This window comes from Theropithecus gelada, chromosome 3 (assembly GCF_003255815.1).
Source record: "Theropithecus gelada isolate Dixy chromosome 3, Tgel_1.0, whole genome shotgun sequence".
Taxonomy (NCBI): Eukaryota; Metazoa; Chordata; class Mammalia; order Primates; family Cercopithecidae; genus Theropithecus; species Theropithecus gelada.
In genome coordinates this window covers 163,018,491-163,043,265 of record NC_037670.1, presented here as the reverse complement: position 1 = coordinate 163,043,265, position 24,775 = coordinate 163,018,491, and the positions used below count along the sequence as shown (strand labels likewise).

The window sequence follows — 24,775 nt, the reverse complement described above, 5'->3', positions numbered from 1 at the left end:
CTTAATCTTAAAATTAAGTCTTGAATCTTAAAAATATATAGAGTTAGAAAAGAATGAGTACATTTTAAGAAAATACAGTTTGGAAAGAAAATACAGTTTGGAAAAATTATGATGACACCCAGGAAAATCAATGCTCTACCTAAAAGGATGGGGGGTGGGGGTGGACTAAAAAGGATTTATAAACCATGATTCTGAACAAGTTCTACTATATTAATTGCAACCAAAAGCTAGAAAAGTGTACATGTGATACTCTTTTCTTAGTAATCTTAACTGCTACAGTATTCACACACCTAAGTAGAAAAAGACAAAAATACTAGTTTGCTACTTAACCCATTCTTTGCAAAATTAGCAGCCAAATAACCATGTTTTATCAACTACATACCTCTCTTGAGGTGGGAAATTAAAGAAAAAAAGAAAAATAAAATTAAAAAGAGAAAAGCAAGTTTGAAAAACAAGCTTTCCTGTATTAGGCTGACTTATCCCAGAGGCAGAAATAGGCACAGCCCAGACCCAGGAAAGTCTTGATAATATTATCTAAGAAACTAGGGCTCAAAGGAATGTGCTCTGAAGACTCTCCCAGCACTCCCTCAACATGGGGAGAAGAAAAAAACAAATTTTCTTTATTTTCCTTTCTCCTATGGTATGAGTAAACTTATGAGTTTATTGATTCCTGTTTTCTATAACTAGTAACTTTAAGTATTGTTTTATCTAAGCAGCTCAGCGAAGGTCATGAGACATGCCTGAGCGGGCCTGGATTGTAGCCATCCAGACACCATAGTGAAGGTTATGAGATAAGTCCGTGCAAGGCACTAGAGCAACCCTAGGTAACAGCCATCTAAGCCGCATAGCAAGAATCATATGTAAGTCTGAGTTATGAACCTGTCAAAGTATGATTAACTGCCTTTGTTCTGCTTCTGTACCTGAGCTTTCGTGCCACTATGCTTCATGCCACTGTAAGCTTGTTTCAAAGTAGCCCACCCTCTTTTAGAATTGTGTATAAAAGCCAAGTCCGGTCTTTGTTCTAGGCCCAGTCTTTGGCTGTTAATCCGCTGGGTCTGAGTACACTCAATAAAATCCTCCTGTTCTACCTACTGGTCTCTCCAGTCTCCTGATTCCCGCAACACTCTTACAGAAAGAAAAACATACGGTACCACACCAGAATGTTATAGAAAATAACAGAGCATCCGCCAAACTTTGTGAGATTAAATTAAAAGCTTAATTTCTTCTGCAAGCTTCTCCCATAGTTACCCTCCAAAACTTAAAACCAAACTGGCAGAAACTTTATTTCCTGCTGGAAATTCTTCAAGATAATTATTTGACATCAACATTACTACAGGATCAAGGGAACCAGATAAGCCTGAGAAGCAACCAATCTCAAAAAACTCATTTAAGTATTCATGATGGTAGAATAGGATGAATAAGGGAAAAACAGTGGCATGGGGGCAAATGCATAAAAATGAATATCTCTAATAAATGTACCCTTTTATAATCAGATACGTTATAAAGATATATAAGCAATTTGCACTTAATAAAGATTCTTTAATTTTTGCCTCAATTCAGAAATCAAAATTGTTACACACAATGTTATAATTTTGTAGAAGAAATAAAGCACAAATCACTTTACAAAAATAAAAGAACAAATTTGAAGAACACTATCTTAAGACTTACTATAAAAAGCTACGATGATCAAGATCATGAAAGTGAAGTACTAGCAATGAGAAAAACACAATGGAACAGAATAATAATCCCACAGAGAAACAGTTTTTTCAACAAATGATAGTGGGAGAAATTGACATCCATACATTAAAAAAATGTAAACTTTGACCATAACTCAAACCATATGCTCAGTGAAACAGTAAGAAAAAAGTCAAAGGGATAAATTTCATTAAGGGCAGATCTTTAATTTAAAATTAATTATTTTACAATTGCTACCTTTTGCCACTAGATGGTAGAAATGCCTATAATTATCTCTCTTCATTCATTCAATAAATATTCATTACAAATTTTCAATACTCAGAATAAAAAAATTTTAAACCCACCAATTATTCTACTTGGCAAAATATACTATTCTGATTAGAATATGGTAAATAAAGGAAATAGTATTCATTAACTATAGTTGTGTCAAAGAGAAAGGTAAAAAACAGGGCCGGGTATGGTGGCTCACACCTGTAATCCCAGCACTTTGGGAGAATGAGGTGGCAGATCACCTGAGGTCAGTAGTTCGAGACCAGGCTGGCCAACATGGTGAAACCCCATCTCTACTAAAGATACAAAAATTAGCTGGGCACAGTGGTGGGCACCTGTAATCCCAGCTACCTGGGAGGCTGAGGCAGGAAGATTGCTTGAACCCAGGAGGCAGAGGTTGCAGTGAACTGAGATCGCACCACTGCACTCCAGCTTGGGTGACAGAGTGAGACTCTGTCTCAAAAAACAGAAAAAAAAAGGGGGGGGGGTAAAAACAAATGAGAGCTGATAACGAGAAAAACTAAAAGACATACAACATAATGCATAATAATAAATAGATACAATAATGATGCTGGGGTATCAAGAAATAGTAAAATTATGTTTAAAAATCTCTTTTAAGGAAATCAAGTAATACAGGGAATTCATTACCTTAAAAAATTTCCAAATGCTTCACCCCCAGTTGTGTTCCAAAATGATAATAACAGATTGATGACTGTCCTAAAGGCTGACACAACTGATACATGGGAAAACATTTAAATTCTCTGTGAGGTCTCTTTTACTCTGGCTCATTCTAATGAACATTTCTTGACTTATGTAGGCAGTGACATTTCTTTTGTGTGTAAAACAACAGAAGAGGTCATGGGATTTCATAGGTGTATAAATTAAATGTAAGTATGTGCCCTACATGGGATTTAAAAAGGGGTTAGACAACACCTTCAGCTGCCCCTGCTCCACGGAGGTTAGTGGTTCTCCCCGGTCACTAATGTCTAAGACTTTGGACAGTTGATGATTTTCTTACCAGGACAAAAGGCATAATAAGTAATTGTTTAAGTAAGCATTTTATCAGGCAAGAAGTAAAAAGTGTGTGGAACAGTTTAACAATCCCTGTATCCTAGTGTCTTAAAATTTCCACCTGTTTGCAGTTTTAAAAAATCACAGCATAGGCAGGCATCTCAAATTTCAGCAAACCTTAAAATAACAATTCAGGGTTCATTCAAGTGTTAAAATATTTTACAATACTGGCACAAAATGGTTGGTTTTGCATTTAAATCTTGGTATTTCTTTAAAATTGGAAAATAAGTGATAATAAGTTATCAATACCTATTAGATAAATGAGCTATCAAAATACTAAATGTAGTTTATTATCATATGAGTTTTGAAATTTTACAGCAGAAAAGAATGCTTTCCAACTAAGTTTCTGGGAAAGTCTTATCAACCATGTGTTATTGCTGTCATCTAACAACTTATTACTTAACTGTGAGTTAAGGAAAATGTTCTAAAAGTGAATATACTTCACAAATTATATAAAAATGATTATATAATACCATAAAATTACCTGTTTTGGATCTGATTTCCTGTGAATTTTATGTATTTTGTTTTTTCCATCAGTTTGGTGATTAGTGTATCTATGATCACTTTCTGATTCTGAAAAGCTTCTTCTATAAATTGATATCTGAAGAAATAAGCAAATTATTTCATATAAAAACATATAATGAGGAAAAGTCCAAGAATAAAAAGACTGATAAAAACATAAAATAGGATTATAAAGAATTTATATAACAATCTTTTAAAACATCAAATGTATCCCTAATAAAGCAAGTTTTCCCCACCTCTCAAATTATCCTTCAAGAAAGATTATGGACACGTAAATATTTTGAAAGTTTGAGAACCACGTGCATCCATCATTCAGTTTTATAAGCTTACAGAGTTCACTTTCACTTGGTGGACTTGGCAAAAAATAGTCAATGATATATAATCTGACTTATTAACTATATTGCAATTTCTACATTATGCAAGCCTGCTGAAAACAAACATTTCAAAAGACCACTTTTAAATAATAGGTAGTTATGTTCTAGGAGCCACAAAGAAAAATCGGGATAAACACAGAGAGAGAAGGGCAAAATTCTAGACGTTATGCCTTGTGATAAAACTTTAAGCAACAGTATAATAAGATATAGCACTTTAAAAAGTTTCCAATTTGAAAGTGAGGAAAGATCATTTACTTTGCCAGACTATGTTTGATAACTGAAGAGAAGTTCTAGAGAAGATAGAAAGGCAATGATATAGAAGATACATATCAAGAGTTTGATTTAAGTTTTCCTATAAAATGTACAAAATACAATATTTCTAAATTAACATATTTTATATAATGTGATTTTAAATGTTTACATGTAATTAAATAGGGTTGCCAGTTAGAAAAAGGGGATACCCAGTTAATAATTACATTGGATTTCCTTTGTACATAATATCTGTGAATAATAACATTTCAAACACTTTCATAGGCAACTCAAGTTTTTTTTATCTTAGTAAACTTTTTCTTTACTACACTTATTTAATATAAGGTTACATTAAATGGTCAAAATGGTCACCCTTATGTTGTTCCTCATCTCAATGCAAAGACTTTCAATATTCCAATATTAAGTACGTTTTCTACTTTCCATAAATAATCTTTATCAGGCTTAGGAAATTCTTTTTTTATTTCTAGTTTGCTAAGATGTTAGGAATGTATATTTAATTTTTATGGAATGTTTCTACTGCTTCTATTAAGATAGGCATATACATTTTCCTTTATTCTTTTAATATGACATGAAAGGTTTTAGCATCAATGATTTTGGCATGTTAAATGAATTCTGTATCCCCAAAATGAGGCCAAATTGGTTGTGATTACACTGTCCAAAAATGACAATACTATGAGATTTAAGGCAAGTTTTCCCCTCCTCTCAAATCATCTGTTTTCTACTTATTTTCCATTTCTTGGAATTTTCACATTCATTTCATGGGTGAAACTGGCCTGTAATTTTTCATTTCTATTCCTTGTCAGTTTTGGTGTAAAAGTTATGCTGGCTTCATATAACAAGTTGGAAAGAATTCATTTTTTTTGCCATTCTCCGGACAAGTCTGTATAAGAAAGGGGCTTTTTTGTTTGTTTGTTTTTTGAGACGGAGTCTCGCTCTGTAGCCCAGGCTGGAGTGCAGTGGCGCAATCTTGGCTCACTGCAAGCTCCGCCTCCCGGGTTCATTTGCCTGCCTCAGCCTCCCGAGTAGCTGGGACAACAGGCACCTGCCACCACGCCTGGCTAATTTTTTGTATTTTTAGTAGAGACGGGGTTTCACCATGTTAGCCAGGATGGTCTCGATCTCCTGACCTTGTGATCTGCCCGCCTTGGCCTCCCAAAGTGCTGGGATTACAGGTGTGAGCCACCGCGCCAGGCCAAAAGGGGCTATTTTTACCTTAACTATGTGGTACATTTATTGGTGTCATTTGCATGTGTAATTTTCTTTGTGGGAAGGTTTTAAATTATGAATGAACATTAAAGGACTATTCTTTCTATTGTATTTAGCATAAGTTTTGGTAAAAACTTCATTTTCTAAGAGTTTTCCAATATCACATAAAAATTTTCATTATAACATTTGAAATATGGAGTAACGCCACCTTCCTACTCCTGGTAGTGGTTATTTGGGCCTGCTCTCTCAATCACTCGTACAGAGAATTGTTGATTATTTAGTAGTCTTTTGAAAGACTGAATTTTTGGCTTTGACTATTTCTACATTTGTCTTTATTATGTTTCTTTTAAAACACACTTACTTTGGGTTTAATCTGCTACTTTTCCTAAACTGCAATAAATGTTTAGTGAATTGACTTTATCCTTAACATACAACATATGCATTTAATAATATAAACTGTCCTCCAAATATGGCTTCAGTTATTAAAAAGAAAAACCTCAAGGCTTGATTGACTGATATTTTCACTACTATTCAAATCAAAATGTTTTCTAATATCTACTGGAATTCCTTGTTGATGATTTAAATGTATTAAACTGCTTATTTTATAATAATTTCAAAGTTAAATTTCCAAGTATATAGAGATCATATATCTCCTTATACAGATTAATCAATTTTTTAGTTTGCCTCCTCATAGCCCTTTAACCCTTTAATAAATTAAGTGTGCATTTCCTAAAAACAAGGATTTTCTTATGTATTCATAGCAAAGTTAAAAAAAAAAAAACTGACCTTGTTACAGTACTTTAACCTACAGACCATGCTTCTTACTTGTATCATTTGACTCAATAATGTCTTCTAAATACTTTTTTCCTTTAAGCCAGAATTCCAGGATCATGTATCAGCAGACTTTAGTTATCACAAGAATTTCATTTCCAAATATATAGTATCTTTCAATCTTTCCAAATTTAAGACTTTAGCATATGGTCAGTTAAAAATATTTTATTGTAAGAATGTATATTTTGGGGTACAGTGTTCCATAATGTCCATACGACGTTATGTTAATTGTGTTATTCAATCTTATTTATCTTTTTTTTTTTGAGATGGAGTTTTGCTTTTGTCACCTAGGCCAGGGTGCAATGGTGCCATCTCTGCTCACTGCAACCTCCACCTCCCAGGTTCCAGCAATTATCGTGCCTAAGCCTCCCGAGTAGCTGGGATTACAGGTGTGAACCACCGTGCCCAGCCCTTATTTCTCTATCTTTACTGATTTTTTAGTCTTCTTGTTTTGTCAGTTACGTATGTGTGTATGTATTTATTTGTGCGAGCCACCATGCTTGGCCCTTATTTCTCTATCTTTACCGATTTTTTAGTCTGCTTATTGTGTTGTTTATTTACTTATTTATTTTTTAGAGATAGGTCTTGCTATGTTACCCAGGCTGAACTCAAACTCCTGGACTTCAGCCATCCTCCCACCTCAGTTTCCTGAGTAGCTAGGTAGCTAGCACTTACAGGTACCTGCCACACTACTTGGCTTCAATTATTGCGTAAAGTGGTAAGATTTTCCACTGTGACTATGGAGTTTTCTATTAGTTCGAAGTTCTGTCATTTTTTTGTAAGTTTATAACCTGTATAAATTTACAACTCATATCTTTTAGATGAAGAGAGTCTTTCATCCTTACAAAGTGTCCCTCTTTATCTCAAATAATGGATTTTGTCTACTATGCCATTTTGCCTCTGGTTAGTATTTATATGGTGTGTCTTTTCCCATTAAGTCTTTTATGTATTGAGTTTTTAGATATTTCTCATAAAAAGAAAATAGCACATTTTTCTATTTTCCTTCTTATCCAGTCCGAAACCTGTCTTATAATTTGGAACATTTTGTCTGTTCACATTTAGTATAATTATAGTATATTTGTAGATTGCCTTTGTTTATACTGATTATTCCTTTGTTTATACTGATTATTCCACATCCCCACAACTCTCCACACCTTGGTAATTATATGTACTTATTATTCTTTTAGTGACTACTCTAGACATTACAAAAACAGATATTTACATATCATCTAATATTTGCACTTTTTACCCTCTTCCTAGACTATGCACGGACCTTAGAACATAAATTCCATACCCTTTTAGCACATTTACTGCTATGTGATATACATATACACATACCACACCAAAAAGATAGTTTCCTAAGTCAACATTCATTTAGATTTACTCATACCTATTATTTTAATTGCTCCATATTCCTTTCTGTATCTTCTATTATTTTTCTTCTGCTAAGAGGTACTTTAAGTGAGAGTTTATCAGGGATATGCTCTCCCAGTGTATTTTGCCTGAAACATTTTTCATCCACCTTCATTTTTAAAGAATATGCTTACTGGGTACAGAATTTTAGATTTGAAAGTTACTTTATTTTTGCACTTTAAAAATATTACTTTCTTAATTATCCTGCTAGAGGTTTGTGCAACTTCTTAAATATAGGCTAAATGCCTTTCGTCAGCTTCTGAAAGTTCTCAGCCATTATATTCTGTCTTCAGATATTGCTTCCTTCCCATTCTCTGTACTTTCCATCCTTCTTGGACTGCAATTACATCCATATTAGATCTTCAATAATGTCTTCTACTTTTCATCCTCCTCTTGTTGATGATGCTTCTTTCTGGATATTTTCTTAATTTTCTTCTAGCTCATTAATTCTCATTTCATGCTATGCCAAATCTGTTCTTAAGCCCTTCTACTGAGTTAATTTCAGATACTGTAATTTTCAGGGTTTTCTTTCTTTCTTTCTTTTTTAAAGACAGGGTCTCATCCTTTCACTTAGGCTGGAGTGCAGTGGCACTATCACTGCAGCCTTGAACTCCTGGGCTCAAGCAATCCCAGGAGCTCAGGTGGGAGCACCTCAGTCTCTCAAGTAGCTAGGAATACAAGCACATACCACTGTGCCCAGCAAATGTTTTGTTGGGATGGGGTCTCACTATGTTCACATTGTCTAATCTCCTAACAAACCTGGTTATTTCTAATTCTGTGAATATCGTTTTTCCAAAATTCATTATTGACTAAGTTAGAGGCCTAGATGTCTTCTTTGTCTTTCTGGTAAGGATTTACATTTGATTCTACCAGGAAACTTGAGGAGCCAGCGATATGACTTCACTTTAATCCAATTTTAAGTGCTGAGCTTTAGTCCCTGTGAGGAACTACTTACTAGCTAATTTATCTTTACTGTAATAGTGTAGACTTTCAGGGTACCAACTCAAGACAAGGAGACACATTGACCATGCATGATCCTTGCACTCCAGGCCGTGATTTCTCAGCTCTGTGAGCCTATTAAAATTACTCCTCATCTCTAGGCAAATACCTCAAGGGGAGTAAAAGGCCCCCGCCATCCTTAGCCCCAGCTCCAACCCAATCCTGTCCAATAATGCTTTACTATTTTATTAGCTCTAGCATTTCATATAGATAATTCCTGTATTTTGTGCAGGTTTTCTAGTCATTCTCACTGTTGGTCCAAATTATCCAGTCTGCCAGTATCAGGAGCCTAGACCATCATAAGCAATTATATTTTGTATCGATTTGAATCTTACTGTCTAAATCATCTGTTGCTGACCTGAATGACTGTTGAGATGAGATTTAAAAGTAAGCTTTGCTAGGAACTATAATGAACTGGAAAAGGCATGCCTCAAATGTTGACATGAATGTATACAGACCCAGGGCTAGAAGAGCTTCCATTTTCTCAAAAAAGCCAAAAATCTAGATATTTAAAAAATGTAAAATCTCCCCATTTTACAATGCTGGCAACTAGTTCTATATATTTTTAAACAGTGTGTTGGCCAGTGTTCTCAATTCAGGATGATTTTGCTCCATAGGATGTTGCCAATGTCTGGAGCCACATTTTGTTGTCACAACTGGGGAGGGTTAGAGGGTTGCTACTGGCAACTAGTTGGTAGAGGTCAAGGATGCTAACCACCATATAACACACAGATCAGTCCCCAACAATAAAGAATTACCTGGCCCAAAACGTCAGTAGTGTCAAAATTGATAAACCCTGGTATAGGCCAGCATACTGCTGGTTACACAAAACCTATTTGCAGACTGCCATTTGATGAGGGTTGGCAGCAGTCCTTTAGTCCTCTAAAGCTGCATATGAATCTATATACATAACCAAAGATGCTGGTACCTATGCTCTTTATGCTCTAATAACTGACAGTCTCGACATGTCAGTTTGTCACATGTCTCACAGTACAGCTTCAACTGCTCCTTTTTATGAAAAGGACAAAACACCGGTCGCTGGCTGGTGACACCAACTGCCTCTGCAGAAACAATGGGAGACAGAGAGAAGAAAATGAACATAATTGAATAGTAAATAATTATTCGATTGCCCATTTGAATTCACATCTATTGATATAAACACTACAGCTTCACCTATACCATAACTTTCACTAAGAATTACAGATATTAAGATATCACATATTGTCAGCATTTCAGGGGAAAAAAGCAAATAACCTTTTCATTTTCCAGGACGAAATTAAAATTGATTCAGAAGTAAATGAAAGAACTAAGTGTGTAGTTAAAAATATGTTTTATTGCATTAAAAAGCCTTAAGAAGACAGCCCTGGTAAATGAGTATAAACCACCTGGATGTCTTCTATCCCAAATATGGGAGGAGATTTTTTTGAAAATGCAATTTGGAAAATCCAGCAGGGCACAGTGGCCCACGCCTGTAGTCTCAGCTATTCAGGAAGCTGAGTTGAGAGGATCAGTTGCTTGAGCACCAAGAGTTTGAGTCCAGCCTGGGAACATTGTAAGACCTCATAGACAGAGACAGAGAGGCAGAGAAAGAGATGGAAAGAGAGGGAGGGAGAAAGAAAATATAATAAAAATGTCTAAAAGGAGTAGTCAAATAACCTACTTTTGTAAAAATCCTAACAGAGGATACCCATTAACACAGAAATAATAATATTTTCATTATTACACTCTAGTTTTCCAGTGTGGGAATAAAACTGGAAAATGTTTATGTCATGTTAAGTGAAAAAAATCAGAATATGAATAAATATGGTTAAATAGTAAACCTCAGTTATCTTACTAACAATTAAAGGCAAAATCCAAACATTTCAGAAATAATCCTACCTCCAGAGATTATTACTATTAATAACCTGGTGTGCATTCCTCTGGTTGTTTTTCTAAGTATGGAAGTACATATAGTATAGTGCAGTGTTACATTTTATAAAACAATAAATGGCAGTACATATATTGTCTTTTAAAGATTTTTTTTTCTCACTTTACCTTAGATGCCTTTCTGTATTAGTATATATATCCACCTCATTTCTTATTTATTAACTGTATAGTATTTCACAAAATAGATAAACCACTATACCGCTTGCTAAGGATATTTGTAAGTTATTCATTTTTCAGTACTGCAAATAATGCTGAAATAAACATATGAAAATTATAAATCATTTAAATGTTTCCATAAGATAAATTCCTAGTGGTAGAATTGTTAAAGGGTAATTCATACAGAGAAAAGCTAAATAATTGTGCCAATTTGTACTCCAACCAGTGTAGAGTGGCTATTAACCATATTAACAGGGGGAACTCTCAAAATTTTTCATCTTTGACAATTTAATAAATGCAAAAGACAGAAAGAGAGAAAGAGAGAAGACACATACGTCACTATCCTAGAATGCATTTCTTTAATAACTGAAATGAAACAATGTTCAGTAATTAGCCATTTGCATTTCTTTTTTTTTAATAATGCACAAATCAGTCCCCAGCAATAAAGAATTATCTAGCTCAAAATGTCAATAGTGTCAAAACTGACAAACTAGTATGCTGGCCTATACCAGGCATGGTGGCTCACATCTGTAATCCCAGCACTCTGGGAGCCCCAAGGCGGGTGGATCACTTGAGGTCAGGAGTTCCAGACCAGCCTGGCCAACATGGTGAAACCCCATCTCTACTAAAAATACAAAAATTAGCCAGGCATGGTGGCACAGAGATTACATAATCCCAGGCACTTGGGAGGCTGAAGCAGGAGAATTGCTTGAACCCGGGAGGTGGAGCTTGCAGTGAACCGAGATCGCATCACTGCACTCCAGCCTGGGTCATGGAGTGAGATTCTGTCTCAAGAAACAAAACAAAACAAAACAAAACACACACGCAAAAACCCTAAGGTAACCTGAGAGGAATTACAGATAAAATTAATGAACTAAAACATATAAAACTGATAATTAGATAAATAAATTCAAGAAGTATTTCTGAAGATACAAATATGTAAACATGTAGAATTCAGAATGAAAATGAAAATAACCAGATAGAGAAAATCGGTAATATATTATATTAAAAGCACAACACATCAAGATGAAATATGGAATTAACTCCAGCAATGCAATTCTTTTTTTTTTTTTTTTTTTTTTTGAGACAGGATCTCATACTGTCGTGCAAGCGGAGTGTAATGGCAATGATCACAGGTCACTGCAGCCTCGAGCTCCTTGGTTCAAGCGGTCCTCCCACCATCTCATCTCCCAGGTTGTTGGGATTACAGGCATGTACTATCACGCCCAGCTAATTTTCTTTTTTTTGTAGATAGGGTTTCGCCATGTTGCCAAGGCTGGTCTAGAACTCCTGGGCTCAGGCAATCATCCCACTTCGACCTCCCAAAGTGCTGGTATTATACCAAGTCTTTCACTAGTCTCAAACAACAAACACAAAAAAAAAAGGTTTCGCTACATTTTGATACATGCTATTACATGGATGAATCCTTAAAATATTACGCTAAGTAAAATAAGTTAGATATCAAAGAACAAATACCATGTGATTCCACTTGTGTGAAATATCCAGAATCAGCAAATTTACAGAGACAGAAAATAAAGGCTGGGTGTAGTGGCTCATGTTTGTAATCCCAGTAGTTTGGGAGGCCAAGGCTGGCGGATCACTTGAGGTCAGGAGCTCGAGACCAGCCTGGCCAACATGTTAAAACCCCGTGTCTACTACAAATACAAAAATTAGCCACGCATGGTGGCGCACACCTGTAATCCCAGTTACAGGCAGGAGAATAGCATGAACCCAGGTAGCAGAGGTTGCAGTGAACTGAGGATCGCGCCACTGCACTACAGCTAGCCTGCGTGACAAAGCAAGACTCAGTCTCACAAAAAAGAAAATAGGTTTGAAGTTACCAGGAGCTAGGGGAAGAAAAACGGAGTTATTATTATTTATTTTCTTTTGAGACGGAGTCTCGCTCTGTCACCCAGGCTGGAGTGCAGTGGCACGATCTGACTGCAAGCTCCGCCTCCCAGGTTCATCCATTCTCCAGCCTCAGCCTCCCGAGTAGCTGGGACTACAAGCGCCCACCACCATGGCTGGCTAATTTTTTTGTACGTTTTTAGTAGAGACGGGGTTTCACCGTGTTAGCTAGGATGGTCTCAATCTCCTGATCTCGTGATCCACCCGCCTCAGCCTCCCAAAGTGCTGGGATTACAGGCATGAGCCACCGCGTCCAGCCAGAAAATTGGAGTTATTACTTAAAGGGTACAAAGATGCTGATTGGGGTGATAAACAAGTTTTGAAAATAGTAGTGATGCTTGCACAACGCGTAAATGTAATAAATGCCACTGAATTGTACATTTAATAGTTAAAATGACAAATTTTATGTTGCCTGTATTTTACCAAATAAAAAATATATGAGTGAACTGTACATTAAAAACAAGACAATAAAACCAGAAATAATAATTACATAAAAAAGCCTCTCTGGCTATCCACATATCAGACAAATAATCATGATGCAGGTTTGCAACAAGAATATCAAAAGAAAAAGAGTTATAAAATATTTAAGCCCACTCTTTGTTGTTACCTTAGAGATAAAAGAAAAATAAGAAAAAGCAATTTTTTTCTCCATTTGTTCTATATTCACACCAGTTGAAGACATTTATAGAAGCAGGAGGACATGCAGTATGAATGTAAAACAGGGTTCTACATCTATTCACATTTTCCAACATTTTTAAGTATTTAAATTTCAATTATAATATAAACCTCTTTTACTTAAGAGTATATATTTAATACTTATCAAAATAAAAGTGTCAAAACAAGTCAATACAGGAAGGAAGAAAAGACGGGGAAAGATAGAAGAAAAAAAAAGAAAATAACTCATGTATTACCTGGAGATACTTCCTCTTTCTGTCTGACAGTATGGTCTTTTGTGAACTTTACCCTCTGATGAGCTCTGATACACGTCTTGCAGAGCCATTCAACACACTCTACACAAAACCCATTAGCTTCTGCGTTGTCCTCACAGCTTGTACACACCTGACAATAAAAGAACCATGGCACATGAATTTTTGAGAAAATGAAAAGCTGGTCCTATCACGAGCTATATATACATGATACACCAACCATATCAGGCTAAATCAGTTAGCCTACTAATGGTGTTGGGAAATTTTAAACTGACATTGTGCGTTACATTATACACATATGAAATGAAAATACTGTGCAGAGACAAGAATATAAGTACATTTTCTCCTTAATTCAGCATCCCAAATATTTCAACTAGGTATTTCCCAAACATTATGCTAGGTGTGAGAACAGAACAGTCAGGAAAAGCAAATGCGGTCCCTGCCCATATGATAACTACAGTCTTGTAAATACTGCAGGTTCAAATCCCAGTTCCCTCACTTACTAGCTCAGTGGTCTTGGGCAGGTTACATAGAATACTCATCTTTAATATGAGGGTAATGATACAGATATTACTGAGTAGTTGTGAAGATTAAATGTGAGGCAGATGCACATTATTAGAATAAGCATATCAATATATAACTACAAACAGAGAATTACCATAAAGGAAATATACGGAAAGTTGTAAGAACATATGATGAAGAAATGGATCTCATTTTAGTGGGGTTGGAAGGCTAGGGAAAGCATGAAGAGGGATTACCCACTGAAGGCTTTTACTTCTAGGAAGAGAGAACAGCATGTAGAAAAAGTCCCAGGCAAGAAGAGTAAGCAGGTTCAAAGAACTGAACGAAGGCAAGTATGACTGAAGTGGTGCGACTGAGGGGAAGACTGGCAAGAGAAGCTAGGACAAGAGACAGGGGCCAGATTAAGTGGAGTCACAAGACAATTTTGGTGTTTCTCCAAATAAGTCTATTAAAAGCTTTTAAGAAAGTGACATGGCCAGATTTGAATTTTTATGTCACAATGGCTACAATATAGAGAACAAATTACAGAAGGAGCAAAAGCGTTTCTGTATAATGACAAGCTAGGAGGATTTTTCAGTGGCTTTGGTGAGGGTTGCTGGAAGTGGGATGTGGAGATGAGAACAGGTTTGACAGCAAAAATTTTTTCCACTTCACTCAGTGGTTGACACTAACCAAATTCCAAATACCTGATAGGTCCATAAACCAAAATCTACCTTTTCTCTGGTCTTATCATCTTCAATCTTTCTAACATCACTTGATACCACTGACTCCTGCTTCCTAGAAATCATGTGAATTCCTTAATACCTGCCAATCCTCCTGTCAGATAGCCTGACTGTCACTGGATCCCACCCTTCTTCCTCTGATTCTGTAGTTTTTTATTATAGGGATTGATCTCATCTACTTCCTTAGCCTCACATAGCATCTCTAAAAGGATGTAATCTAAAATTTAATCTCCACAGTAAACTATAAAAAGAAATAAGTAATTTCTATTTACACCACTCAGGAGAGATTACTAGTACATAAAGTAAAATAAAACAGGAAAAGCATGTGTGTGTAATGCTACTGCTTATTCAAGAAAGATGGTAATATGGTTTGGATCAGTGTGCCTGCCCAAATCTCATGCTGAACTGTAATCCCCAATGTTGGAGGTGGGGCCTGCTGGAAGGTAGGTGGATCACAGGAGTGATTTACCCCTTGGTGCTGTTCTCATGATAGTAATTGAGTTCTTACGAGATCTAGTTAAGTGTGTGGTGCCTCCCCACTCTCTCTTTTTCGCTCCTGCTCCATCCATGTGGATGAACCTGCTCTCTTCACCTTCTGCCATGATGGTAAGCTGAGCAGATGCATAATGCTTCCTGTACAGCCTGCAGAACCATGGGCCAATTAAACCTCTTTTCTTTATAAGTTACCCAGTCTGGTATTTCTTTATAGCAAAGTGAGACTGAGGAGTGGGGCACTGCTATAAAGATACCTTAAAATGTAGAAGCAGCTTTGGAACTGCGTAAGGGGCAGAATTTCAAACAGCTTGGAGGGCACAGAAAAAGGCAGGAAGGTGACAAAAATTGTGTCCTGGAGATTTGTTAAATTGTTGTGACCAAAATGCTGATAGTAATATGGACAATGAAGTCCAGGTTGAGGAGGTCACAGATGGAAATAAACTTATTGGGAAATGCAGCAAAGGTCACTTTTGTTACACCTTGGCAAAGAGCTCGGTTGGACTGTGCCCCTGCTCTAGGGATCTGTGGAACTCTGAATTTGAGAGATGATTTAGAGTATCTGGTGGATGAAATTTCTAAGCAGCAAAGTGTTCAAGATGTGATCTGGCTGCTTCTAACAACCTATGCTCATATGCATGAGCAAAGAAATGACCTGAAGTTGGAACTTATATATTTAAAAGGGAAGCAGAGTATAAATGTTTGGAAAATTTGCAGCTTGGCCATGTGGTAGAAAAGAAAAGCCCATTTTCGGGGGAAGAATTCAAGAAGGCTGCAGAAACTGGGCATAGGGGGAAAGCCTTGAAGGCATTTCAGAGACATTCTGAGCAGCCACTCTTGTCACAGGCCCAGAGGCCTAGAAGGACTGAATGGTTCTGCAGGCCAGGCCAGGCTCAAGGGCTCACTACCCTGAGAAGCCTCAGGACACTGCTCCCTGTATCCTAGCCTCTCCAGTTCCAGCCATGGCTCAAAGAGGCCCAGATATAGCTCAGGCCGCTGCTTCACAGGATGCAAGACATAAGCCTTGGCAGCTTCCACATGCTGTTAAGCCTACAGGTACACAGAATCCAAGAGGTGAGATTTGGGAACCTCTCTCTGCCTAGATTTCAGAAGATTTACGGAAAGGCCTGGATGTCCAAGCAGAAGCCTGCTGCAGGGGCAGAGCCTTCACAGAGAACCTCTACTCGGGCAGTGCAGAGGAGAAATGTGGGGCTGGAGCACCCACACAGAGTCCCCACTGGGGTCCTCCCAAGTGGAGCTGTGAGAAGAGTGCCACTGTCCTCCAGAACCCAGGAGGGCAGATCCACCAGCAGCTTGCACCTTCAGTCTGGAAAAGTCACAGATACTCAATGTCAACCCATGAGAGCAGCCTGCGAGAGCAGCTGTGGGGGCTGAACCCTGCAAAGCCACAGGTGTTAAGTACAGCTGCCCAAGGCTTTGGGAGCCCACCCCTTGTACCAGTGTGTCCTGGATGAGAGATGTGAAGTCAAAGGAGATTATTTTGGAGCCTTAAGATTTAATGACCGCGCTGCTGGGTTTTGGACTTGCACAAAGCCTGCAGCCCCTTTCTTTTGGCCGATTTCTCCATTTTGGAATGGGAGTATTTACCCAATGCCTGTACCCACAATGTATCTTGCAAGTAACGTAACATGTTTTTGACTTTACAGGCTCACGGGAGAAGAGACTTGCCTTGTCTTCTCATCTCAAATATGAGACTTAGGACTTTTTGAGTTAATGCTGAAATGGTTAAGACTCTGGGTGACTGTTGGGAGGCATGATTGTGTTTTGAAATGTGAGAAGGACATAAGATTTGGGAGGGGCTGGGGTAGAATGATATGGTTTAGATCTGTGTCCCTGACCAAATTTCATGTAGAATTGTAATCCCCAATGTTGGAGGTCGGACCTGATGGGAAGTGACTGGATCATGGGGGTGGATATCCCCCTTGGTGCTGTTCTCATGGTAGTGAGTTCACATGGAGATGTGTTCATTTAAAAAGTGTGTGGCATGGCTGGGCGCGGTGGTTCACACCTGTAATACCAGCACTTTGGGAGGCTGAGGCAGGCCGATCACCTGAGGTCAGGAGTTCGAGACCAGCTTGGCTAACACGGTGAAACACTGTTTCTACTAAAAATACAAAAAATTAGCTGGGCATGGTGGCGCACACCTGTAATCCCAGCTACTTGGGAGGCTGAGGCAGCAGAATTGCTTGAACCTGGGAGGTGGAGGTTGCAGTGAGCTGAGATTGGCCATTGCACTCCTGCTTGGACAACAAAACCGAAACTCCATCTGGGGAGGGGAGGGGAGGGGAGGGGAGGGAAAGGAGGGGAGGGGAGGGGAGGGAAAGGAGGGAGGGAGGGAGGGAGGGAGGGAGGGAGGGAGGAAGGAAGGAAGGAAGGAAGGAAGGAAGGGTGTGGCACCTCCCACCCTCTTTTGGCTCCTGCTTTGGCCCCATGTAAGACAAGCGTGCTGCCCCTTCGCCTTCCACCATGATTGTAAGTTTCCTGAGGCTTCCCCAGAAGCTTAGCAGATGCCAGCATCATGCTTCCTGTACAGCCAGTGAAACCGTGAGCCAATTAAACCTCTTTTCTTTATAAATTACCCAGTCTCAGGTATTTCTTTATAGCAATGCAAAAACAGACTAATACAGATGGGATGGAACGGGATAGCTTACTTTTAAATTGTACATTAACATAATATTTAAAAAGGAAGGATAATCCATGAAAGAGATTAAATAGTTACCTACGAGGTTGGGAAGAAATAAGGTAGATGGGTAGACAAGACAGGGATAGAAGTTTATAGATTTTCTTTTCAAACGACATGAATGTTTTATATGTAGTTATGCAATATTTTAAACATTTAAATTCCTAAATGTCAAAAGCAAAATTTAATAAATGAACCTGCCTAATCAAGTGGGTGGCTTAACTGCACAGAGAAGATTTATTTATTTCAGGTAACTTTAAAACATGATTTGGCTGGCTGGGCACAGTGGCTAACACCTGTAATCCTAGCACTTTGGGAGGCCACGGCAGGTGGAATGCCGGATGTGGCAGTGTGCGCCTGTAGTCCCAGCTACTCTGGAGGCTGATGCAGGAGAATTGCTTGAACCCAGGAGGTGGAGGTTGCAGAGAGCCAAGATCATGCCACTGCATTCCAGTCTGGACAACTGAGTGAAACTCCTTCTCTTAAAAAAAAACAAAACAACAACAACAACAACAACAAAAACACATGATTTGATTGAATATCTCCAGTGCATACATATAACTACTGTCTTCCTTGCTTTCTGTTTTGATACAAACACTCTACAACTTCTATTTTCAGCTCCAACTCCACTCTACTATAAACTCTTATTCAGAAAGCAACATTTATGCTTTACAAGCTGGTTTCACATTCGAGTCTAACAACGGGTAATGCTGGAGGGAGAATGCAACGTCAGAAGAAGGCACTTGATTCTCATAGTCAGCTTCCTCTTTTCTTCCTATCTGCATGTAATTTCTGTGAGTATCACACCAGTGATGCAGCTTCATCCCAGCTGCAGCAGTTCCTTCCTATACTGGAGCTAGCTCCAGTTTGCAGACTTTCCAATATTTGTAGGACCAGCTTTACTGTAATCCACTTCAGAGATGCCAGCAACACTGCTTCTGCCCGTCAGAAGTCTGAGTGCGAAGTCAAACACCTAGACCCCATCACCAGCCAAGATGCACTTCCTTCTCAGGTGTTTAAGTTCCACGAGGCCTTTCCTCTGAGCTTTTATCTTTTAATAATTCCATCCTTTTGCATTTGTTCCCTCAGCTGCTTCTCAAAGTTGCTACCTCTGTGATACTTTAAGAATTGTATTTGTATCTTTTCAGAAAATCTTGTATCTAGTCTATAATTCTTTCTTTTCTTTTTCTTTTTTTTTTTTTTTTTTTTTTGAGACAGAGTCTTGCTCTGTCACCCAGGCTGGAGTGCTGTGGTGCAATCTTGGCTCACTGCAACTCCCGCCTCTGGGTTCAAGCAATTTTCCTGCCTCAGCCTCCCAAGTAGGTGCCACCACGACTGGCTAATTTTTTTGTATTTTTAGTAGAGACAGGCTTTCACCATATTGGCCAGGCTGCTCTCAAACTCCTGACCTTGTGATCCACCTGCCTCGGCCTCACAAAGTATTGGGATTACAGGCATAAGCCACCATACCTGGCCTTATTTTAAGAAGTAAAATGATTCCTAATTGCACCAAGACTGTATTACATATTATGCATATAAATTATGCATATAATATATGTTACATGTATATTATACATACCTACAAACTTTTTTTCCTAGAGAAAACAAATTACATCAATGCAATTAAGAACCAACATTTTGGCTGGGTGCAGTGGCTCACACCTGTAATCCCAGCACTTTGGGAGGCTGAGGAGGGCAGATAACTTGAGGTTAGGAGTTTGAGACCAGCCTGGCCAACATGGTAAAACCTCGTCTCTACTAAAAATATAAAAATTAGCAGGGCATGGTGGTGAGCACCTGTAATCCCAGCTACTCAGGAGGCTGAGGCAGGAGAATCGCTTGAACCCGGGAGGCGGAGGTTGCAGTGAGCTGAGATCATGCCACTGCACTCCAGCCTGGGTGACACAGCAAGACTCTTGTCTCAAAAACAAACAAACAAACAAAAAGTCAATATAGGCCGGGTGTGGTGGCTCATGCCTGTAATCCTATCACTTTAGGACGCCGAGGCAGGCAGATCACCTGAGGTCGAGAGTTCAAGACCAGCTTGACCAACATGGAGAAACCCCATCTCTACCAAAAATACAAAATTAGCTGGGAGTGGTGGCACATGCCTGTAATCCCAGCTACTCGAGAGACTGAGGCAGGAGAATCGCTTGAACCTAGGAGGCGGAGGTTGCGGTGAACCGAGATCACACCATTGCACTCCAGCTTGGACAACAAGAGCAAAACTCCATCTCAAAATACAAAAAAAAAGTCAATATATACTTATACTTTCTTTTATAAATACAGTCTCTGCCGGGCGTGGTGGCTCACACCTGTAATTCCAGCACTTTGGGAGGCCGGGGTGGGTAGATCACAAGGTCAGGAGTTTGAGACCAGCCTGGTCAACATGGTGAAACACTGTCTCTACTAAAAATACAAAAAATTAGCCAGGCGTGGTGGCACGCGCCTGTAGTCCCAGCTACTCGGGAGGCTGAGGCAGGAGAACTGCTTGAACATGGGAGGAGGAGGTTGCACTCCAGTCTGGGCAACAGAGCAAGACTCCGTCTCTAAATAAATAAATAAATAAATAAATAAATAAATAAATAGTCTCTGTTACATAATTCCCTGAAAGGCCTAGATAGGTGACCAACTCAATGATGATGAGCACCCATCGTACCATACTGTGGTCTCCAAATATTATTTCCCATGAAAAGGAATCAAGGCACCTAGGAGAAATGGATGCTTCAAGGTCTAGAACAGAAAATGACAGAAAAAACAGCAAGGGAGAGAGCAATGACTACTACAGACTCAAACAGAGGGACACAGACACACACACACACATATACACACAAACACACACACACATACTCCTCTCATTAGTCACCTCTGAAGAATCCTAAGAAATTAACTCACTGCTCTAAAAATTGTCAACTAAAGGGAAGGAATCAAAATTGAACTGACCTTTCCTGGATGAACCGTAGGTCAGGGTAATCAAAGAATTGATGAAGGAAGCTTTCTCTTTCTATTCCAGTTAAGAAATAAAGAGGAATAATAGAATTAAAATGTCACTATTTTTCAAAGCCCTCATGAAATAAGCAATCTTGGCAGTGATCATTAATGGCCACTAACATCAGAAAAAAGAAAGACAGCCAGACACCATATGCTTCCTGATGAGCATACACATGGACATATGGATCAAAGTATTCTTACCCTTCTCTCGCAATGGAACCAGAACCTAAACAAGCCACTACGTTTCATTTTAATTCACAGTTTCACAAAACATAGAATCAGCATGTTAAATGACTTTATGGAAATTATCAGCAAAATTCAGAATAAAACTAACTCTTTTGAATATGCAACCCAGTTTATGCAACGAAAATGTTAAATGGGAAGAAAAGGAAAGCAAGAGAAGCAAAGGGGTAACTTGAGACTAATTAAAAGATAGTTTTGAGACAAATCAACCAAATGTACTGTGTAGGCCTTGTTGGATCTTTATGGAAACAAACCACTGTTTTAAAAAAAAACCTGTAATAATTAGATCCATTTGATTACTGCTTAGATATTTGATAACAATAAGAGATCATTAAGCATTTGAAATTTATTTATTTATTTATTTTTTTGAGATAGGGTCTCACTCTGTCACCCAGGCTGGGGTGCAGTGGCGTAATTATGGCTCACTGCAGCCTCCATCTCCTTGAGTGCAGGTGATCCTCCAACCTCAGCCTCCCAACTAGCTGGGACTACAGGTGCACACCACCACACCCAGCTTGCTTGCTTTTCTTTCTTGTTCGTTCTTTCGTTCGTTCGTTCGTTCGTTCATTCATTCATCTATTCATTCGCTCAGACAGGATTTCACCATGTTGCCCAGGCTGGTCCTTTTATTTTTACATAGAAATTCATATGGTAGTTATGTTTACAGGAAAAATATTTTATTTAAGTACATGCCAAAATATTTACAGATGAGGCCGGGCGCGGTGGCTCACCCTTGTAATCCCAGCACTTTGGGAGGCCGAGGTGGGTGAATCACCTGAGTTCAGGAGTTCGCAATCAGTCTGGTCAACATGGTGAAACCTTGTCTCTACTAAAAACACAAAAATTGGCCAGGTGTAGTGGTGGGCGCCTATAATCCCAGCTACTTGGGAGACTGAGGTTGCAGTGAGCCAAGACCTCGCCATTGCACTCCAGCCTGGGCAACAAGAGCGAAACTCTGTCTCAAAAAATAAAAATAAAAAATTAAAGATGACATTACATAATGGCTGGAATTAACATCAATGTAATCTAGTGGTTGGGGGTAATCAGAGTATGCACAAAACAAGAGTTGATGGCTATTGATCTAGGTGATGGGTCCACGGACATTTGTTATGTCAACTGTTTCTTTGGTAATGCTTGAAATTATCTACAACAAAAAGTTTTTAAAACTTTTCAAAATCTCCAGCTATGAACTCTCTTTAGAGCACCATTCTAACCATGGATGATGACATCTCTACAGTCTCACAGGCAATGCAAACTCAATCACATTCAAAACCTACCTACCTCCTACCCTCTTTATCATGATCTCTGTGAAAGGCACCATCCAGGCAGTAAAACATCTCTCACCTTCCACACGCAGTCAGGCATATCAAGTTCTCTCTGGGTGGTAACTTCCTTTCCTTATTGCTACCATGCTAATTCAGCTCCCACTACCTCTTGCTAAGTATTGCCTGGTTTCAATTCATCCCCCATATGACCTCTCCACTCTCCATCCTTACCAAATGCCCCCAGCAGCACCCTACTCTCATACCACATTTCCTACCTCAACCCATGCATGCCCAGTGTCAACATTTAGGTTGTCTATTGGACTCCATCTCTAGTTTAACTTCTTCCTACTATGTTTCTGTGACAGAAGCAGACTAAATAAACATAAACATACTGAAAACTAATTGATCACATGGAGGTAATAAAGAAGCCTCTTAAACTTGTCCTTTGGATTAGAATCCCTTTAACTCTCATGTCCTATTATCATCATTTCATGTCATACGAATATCCTACCTGGTTGACATTTATTTATGCTACTTTACATTTGAGGATTATTTATGCTACTGTATTTTTTAGTTTTCTGGATTGAGCATGCACATGTACTACTATGAATATGACTAATGAATATCTAGGATATCTAGGATAGCTACATGTGACACATGTAAAGGTGTCACATGTAAAGCAAAGTGACATAACACAATGGAAGACGGAAACAAAATCGTTTGTATTTAGAAGAGAACTTTCAGAGGACTTCAGTGCTCAACACTGTAACCTACATAAATAATTATGTTTCTTTCTTTAAGGGTGGTTTCACAATTAAATAATTAGAAAGTTTATCTCCCGCAGCAAGCCTGTCTGTTTTGGCCTTTGATAAGGTTCACATCAGGAAGAATTGTGGATACTTTCCAAACTACAAAAACAGGTATTTTAGTCAGTAGTGGCTATGTTCATTTAAAGTGAACCTTAAATTCCTGTAGCTCTACCAAGGAACAAAAAACTAAAAATTCAACAGAAAGTACAGAAATTAACCACGTGATTACTAAAGAGTCCTGAAAAACATAGCTAATAATTGCTTTTCCCTAACCAGATTTAGTTCTTTCCCAGATCTTCTGGGAACTGCTTAGAGGAATCATCAATGAATCATAAGCCAAAAGTAGACTAATACACTATACTCAGCACAAGCTGTAGAATTAATCTCAACATGGCTAACCCCCACTGGAGTACTATAGATTATGCATGATAGATTTGACATCTAGATTTAAGAAGCCAACAGAGATGTTCTACGTGTGGGTTACAGAAGTTAGAAAGAAAATAAAAACACCATTGGATCTCTAAATCCAACACCTTGGACAATGCTACCAAATGAGGCTTTAGTTAGCTGGACATGGTGGCATAAACCTGAAGTCCCAGTGACTCAAGGGGCTACGGTGGGAGAATCACTTGAGCCCAGGAGTTGGAGACTGCAGTGAGCTATGACTACATCACTGAACTCCAGACTGGCTGACAGAGTGAGACCCTGTCACCACTACTACTGCTACTGCTACTGCTACTGCTACTGCTACTGCTACTGCTACTGCTACTGCTACTGCTACTGCTACTGCCACCACCGCCACCGCCACCACTACCACCACCCCTTCCCCAAAAAACACCACCACCACCACCACCACCACCACCACCACCACCACCACCCCTTCCCCAAAAAATAAATGAAGCTTTCAAAGTAACACCATTTAGAAAAGACGGCTTTCTTAAAAATGTAAAAACTTTACAGATAAAGACATGGAGTCTTTCATATGTATCATTATAGAGCTTATCATTAAAATAGAAAAAAAGTGAAAAACTGAGCTTGAAATAAAAATCTCATTGTCAATACACAGTAAAAGTACAAAGAAATGAAATAATGTCAAATATAGAATAATGGTTTCTCTGGAGGAGATTGGAATGTGGGTATGCAATCAAGAGTTTCTGGATTGTCCCTGTTTCACTGTTTAATTTCTTAAGGTGAATTATTTATTATTCTTTATATTCCTTTTAAAATGTTATATAATTTTATAGATCAATTATCTAATGTTTGGCTCCTTTTAAAGACCTCCAGCATTTTAGGTTGCCTCATCAATAGTTGGCAAAAGAGGCTAGGCATGGTAGCTTACACCTATAAACCCAACACTTTGAGAGGCCGAGGTGAGTGGATTACTCGAGGTCAGGAGTTCGAGACCACTATGGCCAACATAGTGAAATGCCATGTCTACTAAAAATACAAAAATTTGCCGGGCA

At 38.5% G+C, this 24,775-nt stretch overlaps 1 protein-coding gene across 2 annotated transcripts in view; it reads right to left on the bottom strand.

Annotated features, from left to right (window-relative positions):
* Positions 1–24,775, bottom strand: part of TRIM24 (tripartite motif containing 24) — a 127,025-nt gene that overhangs the window by 57,211 nt on the left and 45,039 nt on the right. For both annotated transcript variants that reach the window (XM_025380553.1, XM_025380552.1), the window contains exons 3-5: positions 13,553–13,700; positions 9,580–9,712; positions 3,521–3,637 (exon numbers count right to left, since the gene is read on the bottom strand). In XM_025380553.1, the coding sequence (XP_025236338.1) occupies positions 3,521–3,637; positions 9,580–9,712; positions 13,553–13,700 (398 nt within the window). The remainder of the gene's footprint in view (positions 1–3,520; positions 3,638–9,579; positions 9,713–13,552; positions 13,701–24,775) is intronic.